The sequence below is a fragment of the Pipra filicauda genome, unplaced genomic scaffold (assembly GCF_003945595.2).
Source record: "Pipra filicauda isolate LSUMZ 115617 unplaced genomic scaffold, ASM394559v2 scaffold96_size2947999_pilon, whole genome shotgun sequence".
Lineage (NCBI taxonomy): Eukaryota > Metazoa > Chordata > Aves > Passeriformes > Pipridae > Pipra > Pipra filicauda.
In genome coordinates, this window is record NW_024105164.1 from 982,887 (window position 1) to 1,006,663 (window position 23,777).

The 23,777-nt window shown below is 43.8% G+C and overlaps 1 protein-coding gene across 1 annotated transcript; it reads right to left on the reverse strand.

Moving 5' to 3' along the window:
• On the reverse strand, positions 1-23,550 carry PKD2L1 (polycystin 2 like 1, transient receptor potential cation channel). Its single transcript, XM_027720718.2, has 17 exons — positions 20,457-23,550; positions 19,856-20,039; positions 17,364-18,273; positions 14,565-14,678; positions 13,034-13,161; positions 11,624-11,880; positions 10,594-10,818; positions 10,000-10,228; positions 9,457-9,627; positions 8,559-8,740; positions 8,035-8,155; positions 7,268-7,366; positions 6,409-6,530; positions 5,965-6,082; positions 5,600-5,736; positions 4,663-4,810; positions 1-3,649 (listed from the first exon to the last, which is right to left on the reverse strand). The coding sequence occupies exons 3-17, from the start codon at positions 17,656-17,658 to the stop codon at positions 3,434-3,436; spliced, it is 2,562 nt and encodes an 853-aa protein (XP_027576519.2). The 5' UTR covers positions 17,659-18,273; positions 19,856-20,039; positions 20,457-23,550; the 3' UTR covers positions 1-3,433.
• Positions 23,551-23,777: the final 227 nt, after the last annotated feature.

The following is a 23,777-nucleotide window of genomic DNA, read 5'->3' on the forward strand; positions in this document are numbered from 1 at the left end:
CATACAGCATCTAAATAATAACAGCTCCTGACAGGAGGCCTGACAACACATATATGAAAAGAGAAGCTGTATGAACTTACCATTCAGTGGTTTTATGTTATTTCTTAACCAGCTTGAAGACACAATTGACAGTTACACACAAGCTCTTGCTGAGAACAAGTAATTTCCTTGCCCTACTCTAGGACACATCATACACATGACAATGTGGACACACAACAGACAAGGCAGTTACATGGAGAGGTACATGCAAGAGAGAAGACATCAATGCAGTCACAGGCACATGCCAGTGACAGAAGTTGTTTTATACTGAGCAGCACTGGCACCACCAAAATCACAGCACAGGGTGAAGGGAGTGGTCTTTCTGCCAGAAAGTGGGAAAGAAGCTGACCCGGGAGACCATGGCAGCCTGCAGTTCTTGTCTGATCCCAGCCAGAGCTGGTTTAGGGCTCCTCAACATGGCAGGCTGACTACTGCCCCCTAAGCCCAAAGGAGAGGAGGCTGCCAGGCTGTTCTTGCCAGTGGGAAGGGGGGAGTCCCGGCAAGCTGGTCTAGAGTCTAGTCTCTGGCTACAGTCTCCTGTGTTTACTACAGAGAGGCAAAGTGAGGGGAAGGCATCTCTCCCAGCTGCAGTGGCCCTGTGAAGACTCCTATGCCCTCCCTTTGCAGGGGAAAGCTGGCTTCCCAAGTTTTGGGCAAGAACAAACCCTGCAGCGCAAACATGACCATTTTGTTTCTCCTGATGCGCTGAAGAGCAGACCACAGTGCCTGTGAGCTGGTTGCCTGAGGCTGTTGGTTACTGTCCCATGGATCTGAGTCCAGCTATCACACCATTGTTCTCTGTGCTTCCCGCACTTTCTCTGACACTTATGGGGGTCCCTATGCAGAAAGGAGCAGGGTGGTGGAGGTTGCCTTCCCGTGCCTAGTGACAGGCTCTTTCACTGTTCTGCAGTGACTGCAGTATCCCTGCCTCAGTGGGCAAGTTATCGGTGGGGCTGGTCCTGTGGGTGTTTGGTACAGCTGAAGAGGGGAACAGAAACACTGGGCAATGCAGAGAGGGAGGTCCTGTACCACCTTCTCTGCAGAAGGTTGTTCTGTTGAGCAGAACAACCAAACAACATTCTTCCTGTGAGAAATCTGAGGCTTTATAAAGCCAGGCCTTAGAGATGATAATTTTTACCTTAATTTTCTTGGCAGGACATGAATTCAGGATCCTGTTGCATTCATGGTAATTATTGCTCTGTTCAGAAGCTAAGCCTCAGCTAGCAATATATCTTCCACTGACTCCATTAGCACAGGATCAAACACCTCAAGCAGACAGTTGCTTCTTGGATTTCTCCCATGGTGTTAGACTTAGTTCTTCACAGATCGGCATCCCAAGTATTTCATATCTATGCCGTAACAGAGACTCAGAACCTCACCCAATATTTTGAGTCTGTGGAAAAGGCATTCCTTCAGAGACCTCAAAGAAAGAGCTTACATTTTTGATTTTGCAATTATGCCTTGGTAATCATAGACTGATATTGATCCAGGATCTAAAACAGGGTCTTACAAATGAGTTTAAGGAAGAACCTCCCTCTGTGTCTTTCAACACACAAAGGACCTGATTAGTTAACTGCAAGGGGGGGCTGTGTGCACTCTTCAAGCCCATTACAGAGCACATAGCTCCTCTGTTCAATTACAATTTAGCATATAGATTTCCTGTTTAATTAAAATTTTGGAAAAAAAAGAAAGAAAGAAAGAAAGCCCATTTCAGGAAGTTCTCCTGACATAGGCTGTTTTCTTCTGAGTAAGATAATAGCTTCAATGCAGAGAGCAGGAGGAAGTAAGCAACACCATTGTTACAAGTTCAGCTGGAAAAGCTGAAGGTAGGAAGCTCTTGCTCAATTCTCAATTCAGCAGAAATGGGAGTCAAGAATTATGGCAATGTCTCCCAGGCAAGTCTTGTTCCCAACAGCAGGACCAGCTGATGGGAAGTGAATTGTGAGAGCCTCCAGTTACTGTGCCCACAGCTCCTGTCCAAAATCTAAGCTCACTGTGGGCTGGGTGACAAGCTCCTCCTCACAGCTCCTGCTAGGTCCTTGCAGCTGAAAGACCCTCTGCTTTAATTTATCAGTGATATCTTGTAGCTGTGACAGCCCTGGTGCCTGGGCCATCTGTGGACAGGGCTGATCCTGAGGTCCATCAGATATTGCCAGAGAGGCTTTCCACAGAATGCAGTGACACACACATCTTAAAAAAGGTGGCAATACAAAATGCCCCTGCAGAAGGTCCACACTAAACTTATCACTGCACTGCATAGCATGCTAAACAGTGTAGCACTAATGAGAACTGTTAGCAACTGTCTGGTACAACTCACATTTCTATTGGCTTTAAGCCTACAGAGCCTATTTGAGGTGAACGACTGTGAAATACGAGTGATGAAGATATTTGGAATACATTTACACTGACCCTGTAATAGCAGCAATAGCCTGCACCAGTTACAAGGAAAGAGAAATCTCAGCAAAGGGAGAAATGCCTGGAAAAGAAGTATGTGGTTGAAAAACTGACACATCTCATTTTCACAATATTCTTCAACTGAAATGGTGTCAGCACCCCCAACTGCAAATTGTTTCCTCGGCAAAATCAAGAAAGATCACAACTTCAGAAATTTGGTGCTAGTTTTTTAAAGAACCTTGAGATGCAATTTAAGGAGTGTGAAAATAAATGATAGAGGGTCAACAGCTGTGTTAGAGACCATATAACCAGAAGTTTGTTCCCTAACACTCAGACCTAAGACTTTACCAGTAACAACTGCTTCTCAGTTTAGAGTATTTCAGATTTCCTCCCAATTACGCTGTCAGTCAATTCTCATTGTAGTTGTCCGAAGTTAGGTGTTAGTATCCTCTTCTCTCAACATCTAAATCTAAGATACAGAAAGGTTACCAAGGTAATCTGGAAACAAGCTACAGCAGAACAAAACTGTCTGTAACCAGGTAGACACAACTAAATTTCTTCTTTCCATTTCACTCTAATGTTTATATTCTGTTTTCTTTACATTATAATCACATCTGTTTTCTGCAGACAATTGCATGTGTTGGGAACAAGTTGCAATACACCACTCTGGACAGAAGTGTTCAGAGTTCTGGGGTTCCTGCTTTTTAGGAAAGGATAGATAAGAGACTTTGTGTCAGCTTGTAGAGAGGCAGAAACCTCATACATCACCTGGTTCCAAGTTCCACCTACTCCAGAGATACTGAGGGGAGAGAGGGCAGAAGTTCTACTCTTTGACATTATACATCATTACACTGAAAAAGAGCAGCCCTGATTTTTCATATCAACAGTTTCTGACAACAGTGGTGTCTATGTCCAGCTGTCTGGATTATCCTAACAGTGGGAGAACAACTGACAGTGACTTAGTACCGTGGGAGCCAGAGTGAGAGCACTTGGCTGTTTGCTAGAAGTGCACATCCAGCTGTGGCTGGATGATGTTCTTGGACACCTGTGAGCCCAGCACATTTGACCGGGGCAAGATGTGGTAGACACCGTTTTGGGAAGAGTTACCACTCAGGTTGTTTCTCTGGACATGTTCCATCCCCCAACTTTCTGCTTCTTCCTTCCGCAGTTGGTCTAGGCTCTGGGAGTGCAGCTCTTCCTGACTGGCTTCTTCCTCCTGTAAACCAGAAGAAAGGTACCAAGAACTTCAGCGACACTCTAGGAGAGAGGCAAGGTGTGCATGATACTTAAATATCCTCCCACATTCTTTCAGAAATTAGTACAATCCTGCCTGTCTATAAAAGATCTAATATACTGTTTACTGCAGTACAGTGATGAATGCATATTCAAGCATTAAACAAACAAGGAAAGATTCATCCCTTTTCACCCTCTACAAGAACATTCACAGAAATGCTGTGGCAAAGCAAATCTGCAAACAACTACTCAAATAAGCTTTCAGGTACATTCACATGAGAAGTTGGACCTTTCAAGACACTCTTTAAATGGGAAGTGATCACAAGACTACCCTGTAAAAGGAAGGCTTCTTTCTTACTCAGCTAGGTCACTTTGTGCCATTTGGCTATTCTCATTATTAAGGCCATAAAAGCATGAAGTAATGACATGATTCCCACATGCCTTGCTGCCTTTGACTTTAAAGCTGAAGACCCAAAATACACTGGATGACTGGATATAGGCAGTCTTTGGCAAAAGTCACAATTCTGCAGCGAGATGCTGTAAGCACACTGCTAACAGTCTTCCATCACATATGTCTTATAAATAATCCACAGGCAAGGTGTTGTTAAGATCACAGTCCACAACACTGTCACGAGCTGTTCTTGCTGGAAAGGACCATCTGATAATTTTTCTTTTAATGTCTGAGGATAAGCAGTTACAAAGCAACTGAATTGTCAGTGAATTGCATCCACTGCCACAGGATTGAGCTTGGCCTCAAAGGAGCCAGAAGGTGTGTTTAAAGATACCATGGTTAACTGAGGGGACATAAAAGCAAAGTGTTACTTTTCTTGAACAGAAAAGGCTTGATCATACAGAATGCTGACCCTGGCCAACCCTTTCTGTCTTATGTCAATGTGGATTGGAAAAGCAAAGATAATACCAGGTCCTTTCACACAGCCCTGCTCTGTGAAGACCTAATGTGAAGCAGGTTCAGGTGCATGGTGGAGGGCTACCAACCTTACTAACATCATCCAGTGGTTTGCCCACCAGGTCCTTCCTCTTCAGCTTGCTTCTTTCTGGCACATCGAGCTTGCTCACCACTGCATCAGTCTTGGAGCCAACGCTGTTTATGGACAGTTCCAGCTGCAGTACACGTTGCAGCAGGCTGGGGGAGACACAGAGAGCATTTGTAAGCCTCTTCTTGTGATGATTTGTAGGATTTGCAGGAGATATCTCACAGACAATGGGCCAGACCTCAAACAGGAGTGAATGCTCCCCATCAAATATTGATTCATACCCACTGAAGGCATAACTTCCTGCTGTACTGTGTTTTCATCTGTAATCAGTGATTCTGCTTAGGATGGATCCCAGCCACTTTGGATCACAGTTCAGACACAATATAATTCCATTATTAAGTATTGCACCTGCCTCTCCTTTGATATGGCCCTATGTGGTTTGCTCAGTGTTTCTCAGTAGCAGAATCAGGATCTCCTGATTCTCTGTGCTGTATTTATCCCATGCTCTGCTGTGGAAGAAACAGCCAAGTGTTATTCTTGGACCTGGACGATAAAGGCCAACTAGGCTATAAATCAAGGATATTTATTCCCACAGGATCTTCTGTAAAGGTATCAGCTTCCCTTGGCCCAGTTATCTGGGCCACCTTCTGATCTGAAATATGATGGCATATTGCCTGTGGCCAGCTGACAGCTGCAGAGGTTATTCAAGAGGCAGAAAGCAAAATGTCTTAATTTTTTATACGAACAGGCAAACTACATTACTAGAATTGTCCCAGTTATCTCCTGACCTGCTTATTTATGCATGTGCAAGATAAAAGAGACAAGATCTTACTGAAACCGCTCAACACCACTGTAAAGAGTTACATCAGGGAAGGAAGCAGAAGGGAATCAGACTCCTCATTTGCAGAGGGTTGAAACTACTGACAGCACAAACATACACTTGGAACTCTTCTTTGGAGACCCAGCTGGCTTTATTGGTGTGGTTATTCCTTGCTTCCCTGTAGACCAGATTCTCATCCAGGTTGTTGTCACCATAGGATTTCCCCAAATTTTCAATCTCTGTATTCAGAGCAACCTGGAAGATAAAGAAACTCCTGCAAAGCTGGATACTAACTCCGTGTCAGCTTTACTGTGAATAACACACAGCTTCACAGGCAGTGATATACTCAGCTGTTATCCAGGCACAGTTGGAACTGTATTTGAGTTGCCTGCTTAGTTTATACCCCAAACCCAAAAAGATTTCTGGGACCACTTTGGAGTGAACTCTACCAAACAGAAGATTTCTTTCCTTGCCCTTTCTTACCCTTTTTGCCTCAAGGTCATGCTTCATCTGCTGTTGCTCCTCTTCATCAAGGATGTGGTTGCCATCTTTGTCAAACGTGCAGAAAGCTGCTGTGATTTCATGATCTGCATGGCCCAGTCTGAAAAAGAATAGAAAGAAAACTCAAAGCACAGAATTACACTGTTAAGCTCTAACAGTGTGGGAACACCACTTTTGAAATCAGTGTATTGTTTCCTCCTGCCAGTGACAAACCTCAGCACTCCAAATGGGCAAGAGATAGTAACACAAACCTATTTAGATCAGCAGATTAAACATGTGGGGAAAGATAACTATTTTTTTTTTTGAGTCTTAAATTGCCCAGATCTGAGCTAACTGCTCTCCCAGTCTTGAAAACCAGAGAATCTAGATTACCCATGTTACCAACAGAAAGAGCTAAGTGGGCATCCCTCAACCTGACTCACTTACTCCTTCAAGCTGTTCTTGAAGTCTTCAAAGTCTAGTTCTTTTGTTCCATTCTGCAGTGCTTTCTGCACATCAGAAATCTGCTCCTTCTTCAGCTTCAGCCTCATGAGTGTCCGGTTGTAGCTCTGTTACCAAAGGTGCAAAAAGGTGCGAACAGACACAGAATCATGCAGACAGAACAGTCAAAAGTAGAGCAGAGCACAGGTGAGCCTACGCTAAGTAATACAGGAAGTTTTTAAGTTTTCCACAAGCAAAAATACAACACTGCTGAATGAACCTCATCTCTAAACTAGGATCACACTTTCAAAGTGACAGCAACATGCTAGTCCTCTGCTTTTCTTCTCACAATTCTTTTATCTGATCTCTCAGTCCATCAGCTGTTTAAGACAATGTCTCAAATACTGTTCTTTGCAGAATATTGCTCCCACAGCAGAGTTGTGACCTTCCAGGAACTTTTCTGGAATTCGCCCATGGGAAATCCAGATGTAACCCACTACATTTGCACCACTGTAACATGCTCAGCTTAGCAAAGTAGGACCTGCCGTGTTATTGATCAAAGTACAATCTATCAAGGACTTGAAAGGACTTTGTTTAGAGACCATCCTGGGAAGAAAAGTCTCTCAGAAACACTACATCAAGTAAGAAGATTCCCCCAACCTCTGCTTTTTCATCTTCTCATTGCTAAAGAATCTGGGAGCTTGATTTATTCCAGAAAGGAACTGTGACTCCTCTGCACACAAAGAAGATAGATCTGGAGTTGGCAACCACTGTTTCTCTCTAGTAAATTCCACTTAGTTCAGGGACTTCCAAAAAATGCTTCATGATTTAGCTAGAAAGTAGCATGGCTTTCACTATTCATCACCTGCTTCAAGATGTCAGAGAGCTGCAGCTCATCCTTCTGGCTTGAAAGCTCTTCCTTGACTTCTGAGTAGGTGTCATTGATGATGGCCAGAAACATGTTCTAGAAAAAGGGGAAGAAGAGAGGTGAATATGCATAAGACATCTTGCCTGCTCCAGCAACTGAAGCAGCAAGAGGCAGGACTTAGTTAAACAAGGAGCTATTTCCCCACAGAGTCTCTCTTGGGCAAATTAAACTGGGTGAAGAGAAGGCCCCTTTCAGCCACACTGTGTTTTCTCATGTTTTTGCAGTGAAAGCAGTGATTGCAGGTATTTGTTACCAGCTCGAATACTACCTTGGATAGCTTTTTTTGAAAAATCTGAAGTTACATTTGGATTCCTGACACTGGCTGTTTAACCTGGATGTTATGAGCATCCCTCTGCATTCGTTACCTAGGAAGCCAGAGACTCTCCCCCATGGTTTTTTCACTGCCTTTTACAGAACAGCTGATCTGATCCCCTTGAATTCAGCTGACACATTAGTGGTTTTTCCAGTCAGATTTAGTCTTCACCTTAAAACATGTGAATATGGCTCTAAGTCACCCTAATAATCAAATCCCCAACTGTAATAACACACTCTTTGCCTACTGTGGTCTATTCGCATTGCAAAGCTTCTGTAACAAACTCCCTTTCCCTCTAAAGCATTAGCGCTGCACCAAACTCAGGGAATGTCAGGAGGGGTCTCTCAAACACTGCTGTCAATACTGGGACAAGGAGTACTTTCTTGCTTACCAGGAGCACAAAGAAAACAAAGAACACATAGGTGACAAAGTAAATAGGCCCAAGGACCCTGTTGGCATTGTCAATGGAATTGTAGTCAAAATCACCGAGAATGATCCGAAACTGGGTGAAGCTGGAGGAAAGAAAGAGCCCGAGATCACACAAAGGCACATGGATTTATCCTACAACCTCAAACAGTCCTGAGGTGAACCTGAACCCACCTGCAGCCCAGATGGGCATAAGAACAAGCCAGAGCAGGGTCTAAGCCACTCGGTCAGAGTGTAGGTTCAGCTACTCATCCTTAGCAATAAACCCCAACAACCAGAAATCTGTCTGTTACCCTCAATTTTCTCACTGTGTTCTTTTGTCCATGAAGATGTCACAACTAAAGGACTATGAGTGACTTATTAACTGTTGTGACTTTATTACAATGAGATACAACAGGTATCTGATTGACATTCAGATTTGTATCTGTAGGGAAGGGTGAAATTCTTTTGATAAAATTATGGAAACATGGTTCTATCTTATACACTTACATGCATTTAACAAAGGTACTGAAGTTTTCCACTTGTGTCCCAAAAAGAAGGTAACCCAGCTGGGCATAGGCAAAGAAGACAATGAAGAACATAATGGCAAAGCCCAGGATGTCCTTGGCGCAACGTGCCAGTGTGGAGGAGAGCTGGGTCATTGTTTTGTTAAAGCTAATGTACTTGAATATCTGCAGGATGAAAGAATGGGGAAAAAGTTAGGCCAAACCATCAGCTAGGTCAGTCTCCCTCAGGTATGTGCATGCTTACTGACAAGAGGTTCACTATAGTACCAAAGCACTGAGAAGAAAGTTGGGCTAGAGGAATAGCGGCTTAGTGTTCAGGATATTTGTCCCGGGTGTGCCACCATCCTCCTGGAGGTCATAAACATATGGCTTTGTTCCCTGTGTCAAAGCAAAATACAAACAGGGACTGCTAGAAGGACAAATTTCTTAAAGCTAACAAGGAGCCCCAAATAGAGAGTGGCTTTCCACCACGCCAAGACGCTTTGGTTGAAATGCAAAGTCCACGCCAACACATGAGTAATTTCCAGTTCTTGAGGGATCATCATGAAAGGAAAGCATGGTTTACAAGATTATCCTCCAGAATACTAAAATAGTACAGGATAGACAAAGTTACATTGTACTCAGCATTTTCTAAAACCACTTTTATACCACAATGTCTGAGCTCATCGCCCTGGATGTTATCTCCCAATAACTGGCTTCAGAATGCAGGGTGAAAAGTTGTCCAGATTTACTGCAAAACAGAGCATATGACTTTGAGGAAAATCCTCTGCTGTATAGCTGTTACACTCATTTACTCAGAGGGATGGAAGAGACAACCCCCAAATTATCTAGAGGAAGAGGTCTGACTGGAGACCTGGCACCTCCCAGACCCACTACAATACCTTGATCCAGGCAAAGAATAAGTTGACTGCATTCATATTGTTGTACTGCGTCTGCCAGAATGCCAAGAACTCAAAATCTGCGTAGGTGTTGGGGTGTTTCAGCAACTCTCCCAGCAGCCTGTTCACCTCAATGGTGCGAAAGATGTGAAATCCAATGGCGACAATGGAGAGCTGCAAAGAGGAAGAGGAATAGTCTGCAGTGACCACTGTACCTATGCTTTCCTCAGAAATTAAAGTGTCACAGAACTCCTTGATATAGCAGTTCACAGCTGCAGTCTACTGGTGGGGGATGGAAATAAGGTCTTGATGCGCTGAATGATGCCCTGCTTTCACAGTCTCTAGGGTATCTCTAAAGAAAGTATTTTCTCCTAACAGTTGACAGAAGAACATATATCCATTAATTCTGCTAGTTCATTTTAGTATTAAAGCAAAACCTCTGCCAGCTCTTGTCCTATCTGGACTAGTTCCCACATTCTTTCATTTATTTTGGCTCTTATACCTTTCTGCAATTGCTCCCCCCAAAACATGTGTAAGAGTCCTCACCAGAATGACAACAACATCCAGGATGTTCCAGATGCTAGTGAAGTACTGAAGCTTGTGGATACGCAGCTCCAAAGTCTCCTCCACCACGTAGTAGAAGATGAAGACACAGAATACAATTTCACAGGCAACAATGAAGAAGTCCCATGCACTGACATATCGTATAAGTTTGACTGTCCGGATTTGCCAGGAAGGAATGGCACCACCAGTGGCTGGAAACTCAACAACTAACCTTGAAGGGGACAAGAAAACTCTGATAATTATAAACAAGAGGATGGAGGCTCTGGGATTATTTTGAGAGGCAGTAAACTTGAGCATGATCTATCCATCAGACCATGAGTGGAAGAGTTGTGCATGTGTGTACACAGCCATATCTCTGCTGCTTCACTGCCTGTGACAGGAAAGGGTGAAAGATAAAGAGAAGTGTGACTGGTTATGTCAGGAAGACCAAGACTTCTTACTAATCCATACAATTTCTACTGACATCACTCAGACCTACCCCACTGGTAGACCTTAATAAAGTATTTGCATTTTAAGAAACCATGGCACTGAGGAAGATGCAAGAGGCTGAAGAATTTTCAGCTGGACTCAGCTTACCTCAGAACACAGAACAGATTGATATTTGCATTATACACAGAGAAATCAATGAAGACAACTCGTGTTCCCCGATCCAGCCACAGCTTCTCCTTCAAGACTTGCAGGGCTTCAGCACTCTCTTCTCTGGTCAACTTGAGGTCTATGTAGTATCCTCCCCCACTGTAACTGGTTAGTCTTCCCCAGTGAGATGAACCACCCAGCTCCTCCTCAGAATGGTAACTCCATCTACAACAGACAAACCATAAGCAAAGGCTTCACCACCCCAGGCTTGGATATGACCTTGTAGCCTGGAAAATTAGACTATATCTTCAAGGGACAGAACAGTTTTTAATTAAAGAATTGGCACTTAATTCCTAATGAGTTCTTCATTGTTGTTAGTTTTCTAGTCTAGTGCTTCCCAGCAGTGACACATGACTTGCAATATTATGGAGGGAAAATTCTGAGATCCGTTGGCTAGGTCAGTCTTGTTTTCATGGAGGCTGCTCCCAGGATCTGCTCTATTGCCTTCTATCACATTGCACACAACCATCTGCTTAGAACACTCTTGCACTTATATTTCCTTATGAACAATAATTTCTTGTTCACAGATCAAGACTCATGCAGCAAGTAAAGAGTTATTAAACGGAAGCTACCTCACATTATTATAGAGAAATAGGCTGTCAAGATGAGAGAGATGTACTTTCTTCTCTTTGGCTCCTGAAATCCCAGAGGAAAGCAAATAGTATCCTCCTTTTGATGGATCTGGTCCCAGAGGTCTTTATTTAGCTTCACACTCTTAAAGACAGGCAACAATTTCTACCTAATTTTCACTGGGTTTTTCACGGCTTTCCCAACAGGTCCCACTTTGCCACTCATTCTGTTGTGCTTTTCCTCAAAGAGACACTCGACCTTATTGATAGACGAAAAGGACTTGCTGCCTCTGACTGCAAGGGGAATTCCAGCCTTATGTGAGAAACTCACCCTCAGCATCCTGCAGCTTAGCAGATCTTGTTTTAACTAGAAGAGACTAATTTGGATTAGATGTACTTACGCTGTTCCATTGATGAGCCCAAAGGAGCCCCTTTCCTCCTTGTCTTCTGAGTATACATCATAGCAGCCTGAGATTTCCTCCTTGAAGTCATCATGGACCACACAGGAATTGTTCTTCACCTTCAATTGTCTCATGCGTGGGACACCCAGCAGCAGATTCTCGTAATAAATGTACGACCGGGTGCTGTGTGCTGTCAGGGACTCGTTGTTGTACCACTTTGTCCAGTAAAGGTTATCCAGAAGGGGACCTTGTGCATACTGCAAGGGAGGGAGAGGAGAACAACTGCTTTGTAGATCACACAGAGGGAATTTTCTTAGCCTGGGATTGAGATAGTAAGACGTGACCTGCCCCTCTCTGCTCCCCAAGACAAAGGTAATGTCTTTGTTGGATGTATGTTAAGGAGGGGAAAGACCAGGACTGCTAATAGAGGAGGGATGCTGGGCAGCAGGGTCGTTGTTGGTTTCTCACAGGCCTGTTGTACAGTTGCTGCACCTTCCTGGGCTCATAAAAGAGACAAGAGCTCTGCAAGTCTCTTTGTCTTTTCCATTTCAGTCAGCACAAGTCTCAAGGAATTGCCTTGGCACCAGTTGTGAATTATGAAAAGGGCATATGCCAGTATCCTGGAAACACCAGGGGAGAATCAATAGTGCCATTGTTTGCTGTAGTGTTTTAATATGATAGAAAAAGACAAACATAATTGATGAACAATTTCTGTCTGTCAGAGATAAGTGGTTGCAATAACTCAATGGCCTTCACTGTGGCTCTCATTATTCCTTCACCAGTTCTTTGACGGAAATATGTTAGACCCTAGACATCTTTCCCCTTTTTTATTCTCTTTGATAAAAGTCAGTGCAAATTTTAATCCAGCTTCTTCATAAAGAATCTAAAAATCAGACAAGCCCAGGCATGAATTACAGGCAGGTTAAGTATGCTGTTCCCAAATTGCCATGAAAATGGACAAAAGCCTACTACTAAGACACCAGCATGAAGACATGGGGCTGTAGGATTCAAAGCCACTTGTACCACATGGAAACATGAAGTAAATCACTTGGCCTCTCTGGATCAGTTCTTTCCATCTGTGCAATGAATAGATGCTCAGATCACTTTAATTTTTTTGTTATGTCCTGCCTGTTCAGCTGGTAAATTACTGGGAAATGGACTCTTCTGGGCACACACAACACTTATCCTAGCCAGTATTCTGGCCACAGTGCTCAGAGGGATAAGTGATATTTTAAGTCAGTGAGTATTTTGCACGCAAATGCTATTGCAACTATTACTAGTAGCTGGTAAAAGCTTGTGGCAATAAAATGCCTTGCTGAAATCACTAGGTAGCAAATTCAGAGGGAACTGAATGTCCCAGTCTAGCTGAGATTTACAGGGTTCCCCATGCTGAGCTAGATTTGTACTCACCACCCAGAAGTCAGCCATGCTTCCGATGGACTGGAAGGAGACACGACCATCTGAAGAGGTCTGCAGAAAGAGCTCAGACATCACTTTGGTGTAGTAATAGGCATTGGAACTTGTCATTCCATATGTCACTAAGAGAAGAGATAAGAGAAGGGTCCTTCCTTATACCTGAATATAGGAGCCTGATTATATTTATATATTCACTTTATGTGAATATATATAAATATATATATAAAAATATATATATATATTATATATATATAAATAAATATATATAAAGCTTGTACTTTCACAGGTAAGCTGAGCAAGGCATGGGAGAAGAAATCTTAGGACCTTTTGCTTTCTTAGGGATTTACAAATTTACTTGTTGCCTGTTGCAGAATTTAAACCGTCAGACTGACAGACTGTAAGAGGTTAGTAGAGAGAGAATACCATTGGATGATGCAACTGAACATCCCAGGTAATGATTTTGGTTCTCAGACAAAATTTCTGAGGGAAATTTTCTTTCTCAGAACAAAGCCCATGTTCTGTATTTTGACTTTCTGATGTGAAGCTGCGAAGGTACAGAGACCACCCTGTTTTTGCAAGTGGAAAGCTCCAGGTAAGTTCTCATCCACCAAGAAACCCCAACAGTAGCAGGCTCTAACTTCCACGAGCATGTTGTTTCAACTCTCCAGTGCTCCTCTTCCTTCAGAAAAACATCCATCATGGTGATCACTAAGAACATGTTCTGCTCTTGAAAGCACAGCAGGAAAATAAAGCAGCTGACGTTCAAGACACAATCCCCCCACACCTTCTGGATGAGTCAGTGTGTGACAACACGTACCTGTGTGCACCTCTTGCTTCTTTAGGAAGAGTGACTGAAGCACTGTCTCCCTGGGCCAGTGTGATAATAACTTAGGTTGCTATTGTCTGTCAATCTCTCCTGCCATAGGGTCCATGAAATATAATCCTCTTCACTATCCCTTGCCACTGGTGTTCATTTGTGATAATGAATGAACCTTCCCAAAACCAAACACCCATTGTTCCATCTACACAAAGTCAATTAGCATTAGCATTCAGTACACGGACACATTAAATTCACCCAAGAACAACAGTGAGAGCTGCTATCTGCTTTATCACCACAGTCACCCCTGCAGTCTCAGAGGGGAAAATCTCTCTGACCTCTGTATCTTTGATGCCAGGAAGTTTCTGGAGCTGCTCTCTGAGTCTTGAACATTTACTGTGAAACTAATTAAAAACCTTGAGCAGATTCTCCTAGGACTGTGGTGTCAATGGCTAGAACTGATAATATGAATCAGAAAATACTGCTTAAATCTAACCATTATCAATTAGCAATGGTCAGTAATTTTACTTCTGTGTAGAGTTATTAACCTATTCTATAGGTTAATAACACAACCTCCTGCTGCAATGAATGCACGTACAATAAATTTAACATTTACAGCAGAGCAAGGAAGACTAATAATAAAATCTCACATTATTCCCCTCACACTGCACACAGAAAGGATGCCTATGAGACATGACAGCTACTTACGTAGACAGATGTCCACCAAGAACACAACATAGACTAGCAGCTCTCTCAGTGTGGTCTTCACATAAAGCTCTCTGTTTTCAGCTGTGTTCTCAGTCAGCGTAGTGCCCCACAGACCTGTTGGGTATAAAGAAGCGACTGTTGAGTTTTGATGGCCATTCTCAAGGGCCATGTGAGGAGCTGAAGTCCTGTTCTCAAAGAACTCCGCTGGGAGTTGAATTTTTGTCACTTTTTAAGGTCAAACCACTTTTCATTTCAAAACTTGACTAAGACCTATAAAAATGTGTTAAATAACCCCTAAGAAGAACTAGAACAATTCCAGCATGAATAAAAGATTTGGGGCCGACCAAAACTATAATATATTGGCTTTTTATTTTTGCTAAATCACTCTCCAATTTTCTGTTTGAGCTCATTACGGACTGATCTTTTCCTGACTGTTTTTCAGCTTACTCTTTGCAGAGATTTGTCACAAGGTCTCTTGAAACTATAAAACTTCAACTCAGTCACCCATGTGCCAACAGCTGACCTTCTGTTAGGACTCCTGTAGCAGAACTGCATCTGATGTTAGCTTTACAGATACTAGTCCTTTCAGTGCACGTTGCACCATTAGGTCCCTTGCTTACCTAAAAACTCTTGCAGTTTTCTTGTAGGTCATAAGACTTGCACACATAACACAACTCAATATTTTCAGCATAAAATTTAGAGCCAAATTGGCTTTAGGACATCTATCAATGGAGCTGTGCTGAATCCAATACAGTTATGCCAATTGCAACAGCTAGAGATCCTATTTCTTTCTACAGTCAAAGCAACTCATTAAATGTCACCAGGATTGATCAATAAGAGAGAAACACTTCCTTTAAAAGAAGCCTCGATATTTTGGGTTTGATGAACCGCCTGATACCATTAGTGTATTTGTTTGTTCTTTTTGAAACGGCTTTTTGTTGTGATTTCTGGAATGCTCCTGAAGTTGAAAGGCATAAGAACTTCAAATTGAAAGCCTAGTGATAGAAGCCATGTCGATAATATCCATAGTGTTGCTGCTTCCTGCAACTCCTAGAGAGCTCAGCCCTGATACCTATCCCCAGTAGTATGCAGCAATCATCTTCCTGCGAGCCAGGATCAAAGCTGATCAAAGGCCACACATTTGAAGTCAGTTCTTGCAGATAAGAAACCGCTTTTGTTTCTCTGGAGCAAGCAAAAGTGATCTAGTGGTCTGTGTGCATTTACTCCTGTCATTTTGACAGGTCTTTGGCATCTCAGCAGATCAGAGAGCTTTTTGCACCATCAACTACCGTAATGACTGTTCCAGAATCTGCCATCACTCCTGGGCAGACAACTAGTAGCCTGTTCTGGACAATCCAGACCAGCAACAGAAATAACAGCCTGAAGAAGATCTGGATTAACTGCTGTGAAGGAGAGAGTGTCCTGTCGTCTACAGGAATCTCCACAATGCAGAAAAACAAGTGGAAACAACTCACCCATCCGTTCAGGTCATATTTAAATGACAACCTTCATCCTCAGATATGACTACATCACAACCTTTAACAGGTTTGGTTTGGGTTTTTTCCCCATGAGGCAGAGAAACCTTACTTTCTATATGTTTGAAGCAGAGGCACAGACTTTCTTTGCTTTGAGAACAGAAGTGTACTTGGAACATCTAAATTCAGAGACACTCAAATATCCCTGAAAACTTGGTTCAGAGAGTTGCCCAAAATACCTGAAGGACCACGAGGCTGGTCCAGTACCCTTTCAGATTGCATCCAGAAATTGTAATACTATATCACTTGAGGTTTGTTTTCAGCTATTTCTTTAGGAAATCTGTAATTACCCACCAAGCCCACCCAGCACCGTTCCTCAGCCAGGAGAAACCTCTAAAGCCTCAGCTCTGACTGCATGTGAATAGATAGTGTTAGACTGTAATGACAATGACAAATAAGTATTGATCATAGAGGGGTTGTGCAAATCAGGACCAAGCTATACTGTTATTCACTCACATGTACTGTTAGAGGGTACAGTTCTGAGAAAGGTTCTTACATTCCAAGTCAGGAAGAAAACAAGAAAAGCTACACTGGCAAGAAAATGTAATTTTCACAAGAAACAGTTTCTTGGTCTATCTTCCCTGTTTTTACAATATTAGGATTTTATGCCTTCTATAAGAAACTGTTCAAATAATGCTCTTGCCCAGGACTATATACTTACAGGAGACTTATCTTGCTCCCAGAGTTCTGATTGTCTCTGATTAAGCCTACATAATATTTCATTCCCCTTTGCTTTTTAAACTGGAAAACAGCACCTCTTTCTTTCAGCTGTCTTCAAGAAAAGCATTGTTTGATACATTCCTGTAATCCCCTGCATTTCAGTCCTAGATTTTCTCTGGTAGATATTTCTATCAGTTCTTAAGTTACTGTAACACAGGGGCCAGACCACTGCCTAGAAAATGCACACATAGACAGAATGGTCTCATCACCACAGTGATGACTCCTGGGGGTTCTGAATATCTCAGCTCTGTCCAAAGCTCAGATTCACTGCAAAACCCTGAGCACATCACTTAGTCTCCGACTACCTTGTAGTAAAGGTAACAGGACAAACTGTGAAGCTATAGCCAGGCACACGGAATGAGAATGCTCCTTCCAGGTCAGCCAGACATGATCTCTGGAGTAATGCTACTGTATGTTGAGCAGGGCCCTAGGCTACACAGACACTATGAGTTTTCTACCTTCTGCATCCCTTCTCTCATCCCCCCATACGATTGTTCTTTCTGAGGGCTAATAAATCCTTTCTAGTGGGATGTCAGAGCTTTACCTCTTATGCCTCTGAAGACGTAGAAGAAGCACTTGAGGAAAGGACTTGTCTTCCCATCCACAGCTTTGCTCTGTTCTTCCTGGTAGGACAGTGGATCCCTAATCTCTTCAAAGTTCTCATAGGGATTTTCCAGGGTAGACTTGGGGTTGTAGATGGTTTGAATCTTCAAGGAGGTAGAAGGAGAGCCATTGTAAACAGGATTGTCCCAAGCTTTCTTCCCCACTGTCTCCAGTTCATGCTCCTCTGATGCTCTAAAGTGGCTCTCAGCTCTGTTGTTTAGGCGAGACGAATTCATGACTAGTCACTGCCAGTAGAAGTATTTTTTAACTGGAATTGTGAAGATTGCCTGTCCAAGCTGGAACTGTAAGGTAGCAGAGAGATAATCAGTAAATGCCAAACAGCTTGTCTGCTCAGCAACCAGGAGAGGGCACACCAACAGCTCCCCACAGACAGCAAGCATCCTCTCCTTTATATCTGCTCAGCTGGTGACACCGATCAGAGGGGTGGCACTACCCGTTGTTAGGAACCACTGTCAGCCTTATTATCCCAGGAGCCGTGGAACACCAACAAGTCCAGGAGTCATTCTCTGTTTCGTAAAGGCGACAACAGACTTAGATGCCGTCGTGAGAAGAGGCTGCTTAGAGGTCGGCCCCTGAGGATGGAGGGTTGGAAGGGGGAGGAGGCGGCTGGGATGTAGCTGGACCCCTCAGGCTGCTGCAGCCCGGGTCAGTTCCGGGGGAAGCTCCTGCTGGAAGCAGCGGTGGGACCCCGTGCGAGCTCCGTGAGGAGAGGGGCCAGACGGGAGCCTTTGCTCGGCGTGGGGGCACTCCCAAAGTTTCAGCGAAACGCCGAAGAGCAGAAGCGCTCCCCGTGAGCGGCGGCGGCGGCGCGGAGCATCTTCGTTATGTCACTGTAAAAGCAGGAGTGAAAAACGGGGGTAAATGTTGTGTTCGTTTTGGAAACAAGGGGCTGGAATCTTCTGCTTTGCAGAATTTCCGTAAGCCATGCAGTGCCTGCTGGCCCTGAGGCAAGCCTGATTTAAAAAAAAAAAACAAAACAAAACAAAACAACAAAACAGGATTACACCAGGCAAAACTGGCAATAACAACAGCTGGGAGTTGCCTGCATTCAACTTGCCCCTGGCCAGCAGCAAGTAGTCACCCCAGGCACCACAGGTGCTGAAGGCCTGTGACTGTACACTGGAGGGTCCCAGGGCTTAACCCTGGAATGACACACTTGTCTTGGTGATGAGACTATAAAAGAATGTATAGCCTGAGCCCAGTCCTTCCTCAAGTCTGAATATATAATTCGGAAGAGGTGCCTCTCCCTGGGTACTGAGGGTTGCACTTTTTCTGAGATTACCTAGGGAAGCAACGTGGCTCTTGCACCTGTAGATGACCGCAGGGCTCAAAGGCACAAGCAAAGATGTTTTCTCTGGACTATATGATCATACAGGTGATGTTGCCAGGCCAGCTGGGATGTAGAGAGATGTCCCCTCCCTGATGATGGCACTAAGCAGCTGCTCGAACAATAGTGAGACAAGACCTAACTTGGCACAGGTCACTAAGAAGGCAGCAGCTACTTGGAAGATCACTGGAGGTCTGGGTTGGATCCTTTGACTGAACTTGGTATTATTAGGGCCTGTTGTGTTTCATTGCTCCCTAGCAAAATGAGAGCAGTGGAATGGAATCAGAGAGTTGAATGGACGGAAAGCATTTTCAGAGCTCTCAAGCAGCAGAAACACTAAGGAATGAGACCTCAGTCAAATGCCAGACATCCAGTTGCACTGCTGGGACTGTACAACAGATATCCCTGCCCATGCACAGGTAGCATGGCTTATGGTGCAGAGCTGCTGCTTTGCAGGAACATTGCTGCCTGCAGCACAGCACCACATCACATCCCATCCTTCAGGGCTCAGGTACATTGCAGATCTGCCTTCTTGCTGGCTAGGGTACAGAGCAGGTGGTGAGAGGGGGACACTGACCTTCTATATTGAAAGACCAAGACAGCCACCTAGCCCAGAGGACAGGACATGTCTGTGTCATCTGATTTTGAAGAGCCTAACACAAGGTAGAACCAAGAGCACTCTATAATTAAGGAAACACATGCAATGCTTTGCAGGCAGCATGGAGTGACTCATTCATTTATGCAGGTCTGTAAAGCTCCTTTTCAGCTGATAAATTTGAACCTTACTGTTAGTGTATGCTTTAGTTTTGGACAGGAATCGAGATGGGGCTTAAATTGTCTGTCTGGTTTGGAAATGGTACAAGCACTTCCTTGCTAGGAGGCAGGATATGCATTTACAGAGGAAGCTGCCTCATTCCACGCTAGATAGGGCAGGGAGATAGGTCAGCTGGGTGAGAATACAATCCAAACTTTAGGACCTCATAGGTCACCATGCTATGTGTTGCTCTCTATGGTGTTTGACGTAAACCCCTGTGGAGCACCACTATTTGCTGGCTAAGGAACGATGTATGTCTGATAGCACTTACCTCACATCTTTTTTTCCTTTCAGTGTCTTGGGCCTTATTCACCAACCTTTCATTCTTGTGAAAACCGGCCAACAGAACATCACCATTCTTCTTTTTCCTGTCTTTGTTGAGATCCCTTTTGCAGCAGGTCTAGAAGAAACCTTTCAGAGGTACGCAGGAAGACCATTTCTAAAACCAGAAACCACTAACACAATGGGATTCAGCATGTTAGGATAAGTCAAAGGAGCACAGCCACAGAAGTTTATCTGTCAATCTGCCAAGCACACATACTGTTAGACAATATCCCACACTTAAATCCTTAGTGTAAGGAGCAGAGAGCACCAAAGAGTTAATAAATTCCCCCCAAAGCACTATCAAACACTGAATTAGAACTTCAAAGCATTTGGATTTCATGGTTAGTAAAAAGTTCCATCAGTTAATAAAGAGCAGTCACTTTTGTTGAGACACTGAAGGTGAGTTCACTCACCAGACCCAAGAGGACAGCCTCTCCAGGAGCTCACCAGCCACTGCTGATGTGGCCCTGAGAGGAACTATAGTCACTCTTTGCTGCAAATAAAACAAAAAAAGACACAGCCATGGATAAATGATTCTATATCCATACCTTCTTACTTAGGGTGCTATGTTCATTCTCTTTGCAATAATCCATTTTCAGCAGGTTCTCATCAACAAAAGCATTTGGTTTCCACTTCCAGGACACGTGAATTGAGCTAGGGATGGTGGTTATCCCTGCAAATTGCATCAGGGGAAGAGAACAGAAAAGTGGTGGTGGCAGCACTAATCAACTGTTGAACATGAGAAGAAAAAAAATAGACTTCCAAACAGAGTACCTTGGTGCTGAGTAAGCTGTTTATGCTGCATTTTGAAACTTTTCCCAGCACAGTGTATTAACATATCCATGTTTTCATTACTTTTCATTTAACAAAGTCTTCTCTGCCTCTTTTTTTTTTTCCCAAACAGGTGTATTTTATCTACATTTGAATTACTTGATACCATTCTTATTCTAAGAATGTTCAGATGCTAAAGTATCCAATCATCTCTTGAGGGACTCGTTAGGAATCAGCACAAAAGGTGAAAGTTACTATCTGCAACCAAGATGCAGGAACTGCACCAGTAAGCACCCCTACATGTCTTCAATCTGTCAAGATAAATCTGTCTGAGAAGGAGAAGGTGGAGAGAGAGCAAAGGATGTCTTAGATTGAAATTGAGCTATAGAAACATGTTACCATGTTGTACAACTTAAGAATACGTTTCCATAAACATTTGCAGAAGTACATGTTTACTAACACTTACATATTTCCTAACACATTGGAGAGCTCTCTTGCATCCATGTACCTGTGCAGAGACCCTCAGTGGAGATTTCACTGGATGGCTGCAAACTCACAGGGAATGTGCATGTGCAACTCCAGCTGAGCAGAAAGAAGTGGGTATAGAACGAAGTTATCAGGTCCTTCACAGCATAATGGTAATTTTTCCTCTTTTCAGAATATAGAACTAAATTTTCTTGATCAGATTATACAATTTTGATTATGAATAACCTTTACTGTCATTCTGCAGGGTGTTGTTTTCTTAAATCTTCATTGCAATACACACAGATGTGCATATGCATGTGTGTGCATTCTACCACACACACACAAGCAGCAAGCATGCCCTGTGCTCCTAGGAACTGGCTGGGCCTACCTAGTCTCTCTTTGAAACACTGTGGGCAGGAATGAATACCCAGGTGAGCACCACACCTAAAAAAGCATAAGTGCCCAAAGAGTCCTGGCTTGAAAGCAAAAGGTACTTCCTCCTATGCAATGCAACCAGTCCTGGGGTGGCAACCAACCTGCAGATCACTCCCAGAGGTGATCCACACTTGTCAAGAGAGTCAGGCTGCTTCCTTCAAGGTGCTCAAAGAGCTGCTTCTCATAGGCTGGGCTGCCGTCAGTGCCGGTGGCAGGGTGTTTGGATACAGGCTGCTCCTTTGACCCAGATTTAGCACCACCAGTAAGAAGAGAGAGACACACACACAGCCTGTGTCCCACAGCATATCACAAGCAAACACCTGTCACTGTCTCTGCGAAGACAAAGCAGGACTCAGACTTTTTCCCCAATCCAGCTATCTGCCAGATGCAAGGGAGTCTCTGCATAATACCTGTGAGAATACAGCAGGTTCCAAGCTTGTGTTGAATAAGTGTGACAAGGACAAGGAATGTTCATCATTTTGGTTTGCTCCTGAAAGGGCATTGGCTGACTTTTTAAACACCTGTTTGAAAGCCTGTTCTTCTGAACCCTTCACCCTAATCACTGACTATTCAGACAGATCACTGCTGTTTTCCTTCAGTATCTCTATGCATAAGGTAAAGAATCAGTGTTATACAACTAGAGAAATTAATTGTACCATAAAGACCTTTCCAGTAGTCCTTAGCCTCTGCATAACCTGTTCCCTTAGGGGACTTACAGGTTATATGAATACAAAATGATGAAAAGTGAATATGAAGAAAATGAAAGCAGGCACAGAGGCAAAGAAACCAGCTGGGTCTTCCATGGCAAGCAAAGAGAGCTGAGCAAGGAAGACCTCCAGGCTTCCATCCCACCAGATTCCTGACAGATACACCCTGCCCTTTAATAGTCAAACCCAATAGGAAGAGGTCTTCATCCAAGAATTCAATACCTCATCTGTTTATTCCCAAAAAGGTCTTCCCTAATAGCACTCAATATCCTTCTGTGACAAGGTGGTGTAAGGAACAGTTCGAATCTACAGAAGTAGGAAGAGGTAGTTGAAGAAAAGCAACTCATGAGACAGTACAGGCCTAAACTGGGGAATGTTGCATTAATACACAGACTGACACATAGGGAAAAATAACAGGAAGCATCAGATATGACAGATGAGATGGAAGTTTCAATGAGCTTTGTTAATAGAAGAAAGCATGATGGAAAATAGCATTGCTACATCCAGCTTCCTGATGGAATATCATAATTCATAATGAAAAGAATGGGAGAAGAATTCATAATTCTATACGTGGGAGACCAGTAAAAGAAGGTCTCTGTTATGAAATTGTTTCTCTCCTCCTGAATTTGTATTTCTGCTGGTGTTCCCACTTTTAGAGACACCAGCACTTTAAGCATTTAATCTCTGAAGCATAGGTACGGCCTATGCTCTTTTCAGTTTATTCATATTAAATCTTGCACTGAAACATTGTGTCATTTCATTAGCTATTATTTATACTTTAGTTCTTTTCATCTACTCACCAATTATGTGCTTATGAGTTTGGTAAAGCCCTTAAACTCACTATTGTGACCACCTAGGTTTACTAGGCAGCTCCCTGGGAATTTTGTAGCATGTGGCTCTTGGTCACAAACTGGTACAGGGCTACCATGTTTGGGAAAGCTCACTGGAAGCATCATTGACTTTTTCTGACTTTTTGGATGAATCCCATGAGGATGGTGCCCAAACATCTCAGCGACGGCAGTCCAGCAAACCTCAGACTTGCCCGTCGCCAGCTGGGGAGGAAATTCTGCAGCTGCGACCCGTGGGATGCTTCAAGGACTGCAGTCTCAGCCTTCCACGCTTTACTGGACTTCGGCCACCCTGCGGGAGCCCGTGGACCAGACCGGTGTCCCCGTTTCCCCGCCTGTCCCGGGCTCTCCCGGCCCCGGCCGGGCGGTGGCAGCCGCGCTCCGCCGCGGGGGCAGCCCCGGCACCGCCCGGCCCCCTCGCCTCCCTTCATTTCCCCGCCGGCTGCCGCCGACCGCCTCCATCGGGCTAAGCACACAGCTCGCATTCTTTCCCATTTTCCTCACTCCCTTCTGGATAGTCCCCAAATCTGCTCGCTCTCCGAGGGCGTGGTGCCTGCCCACCGCTGAGCACATTTCCCATCCGACTCCGCACCGCGACCTCCGCTGCCCTGCTGCCACAGCCCCAGCTTTGAGAGCTTATTGA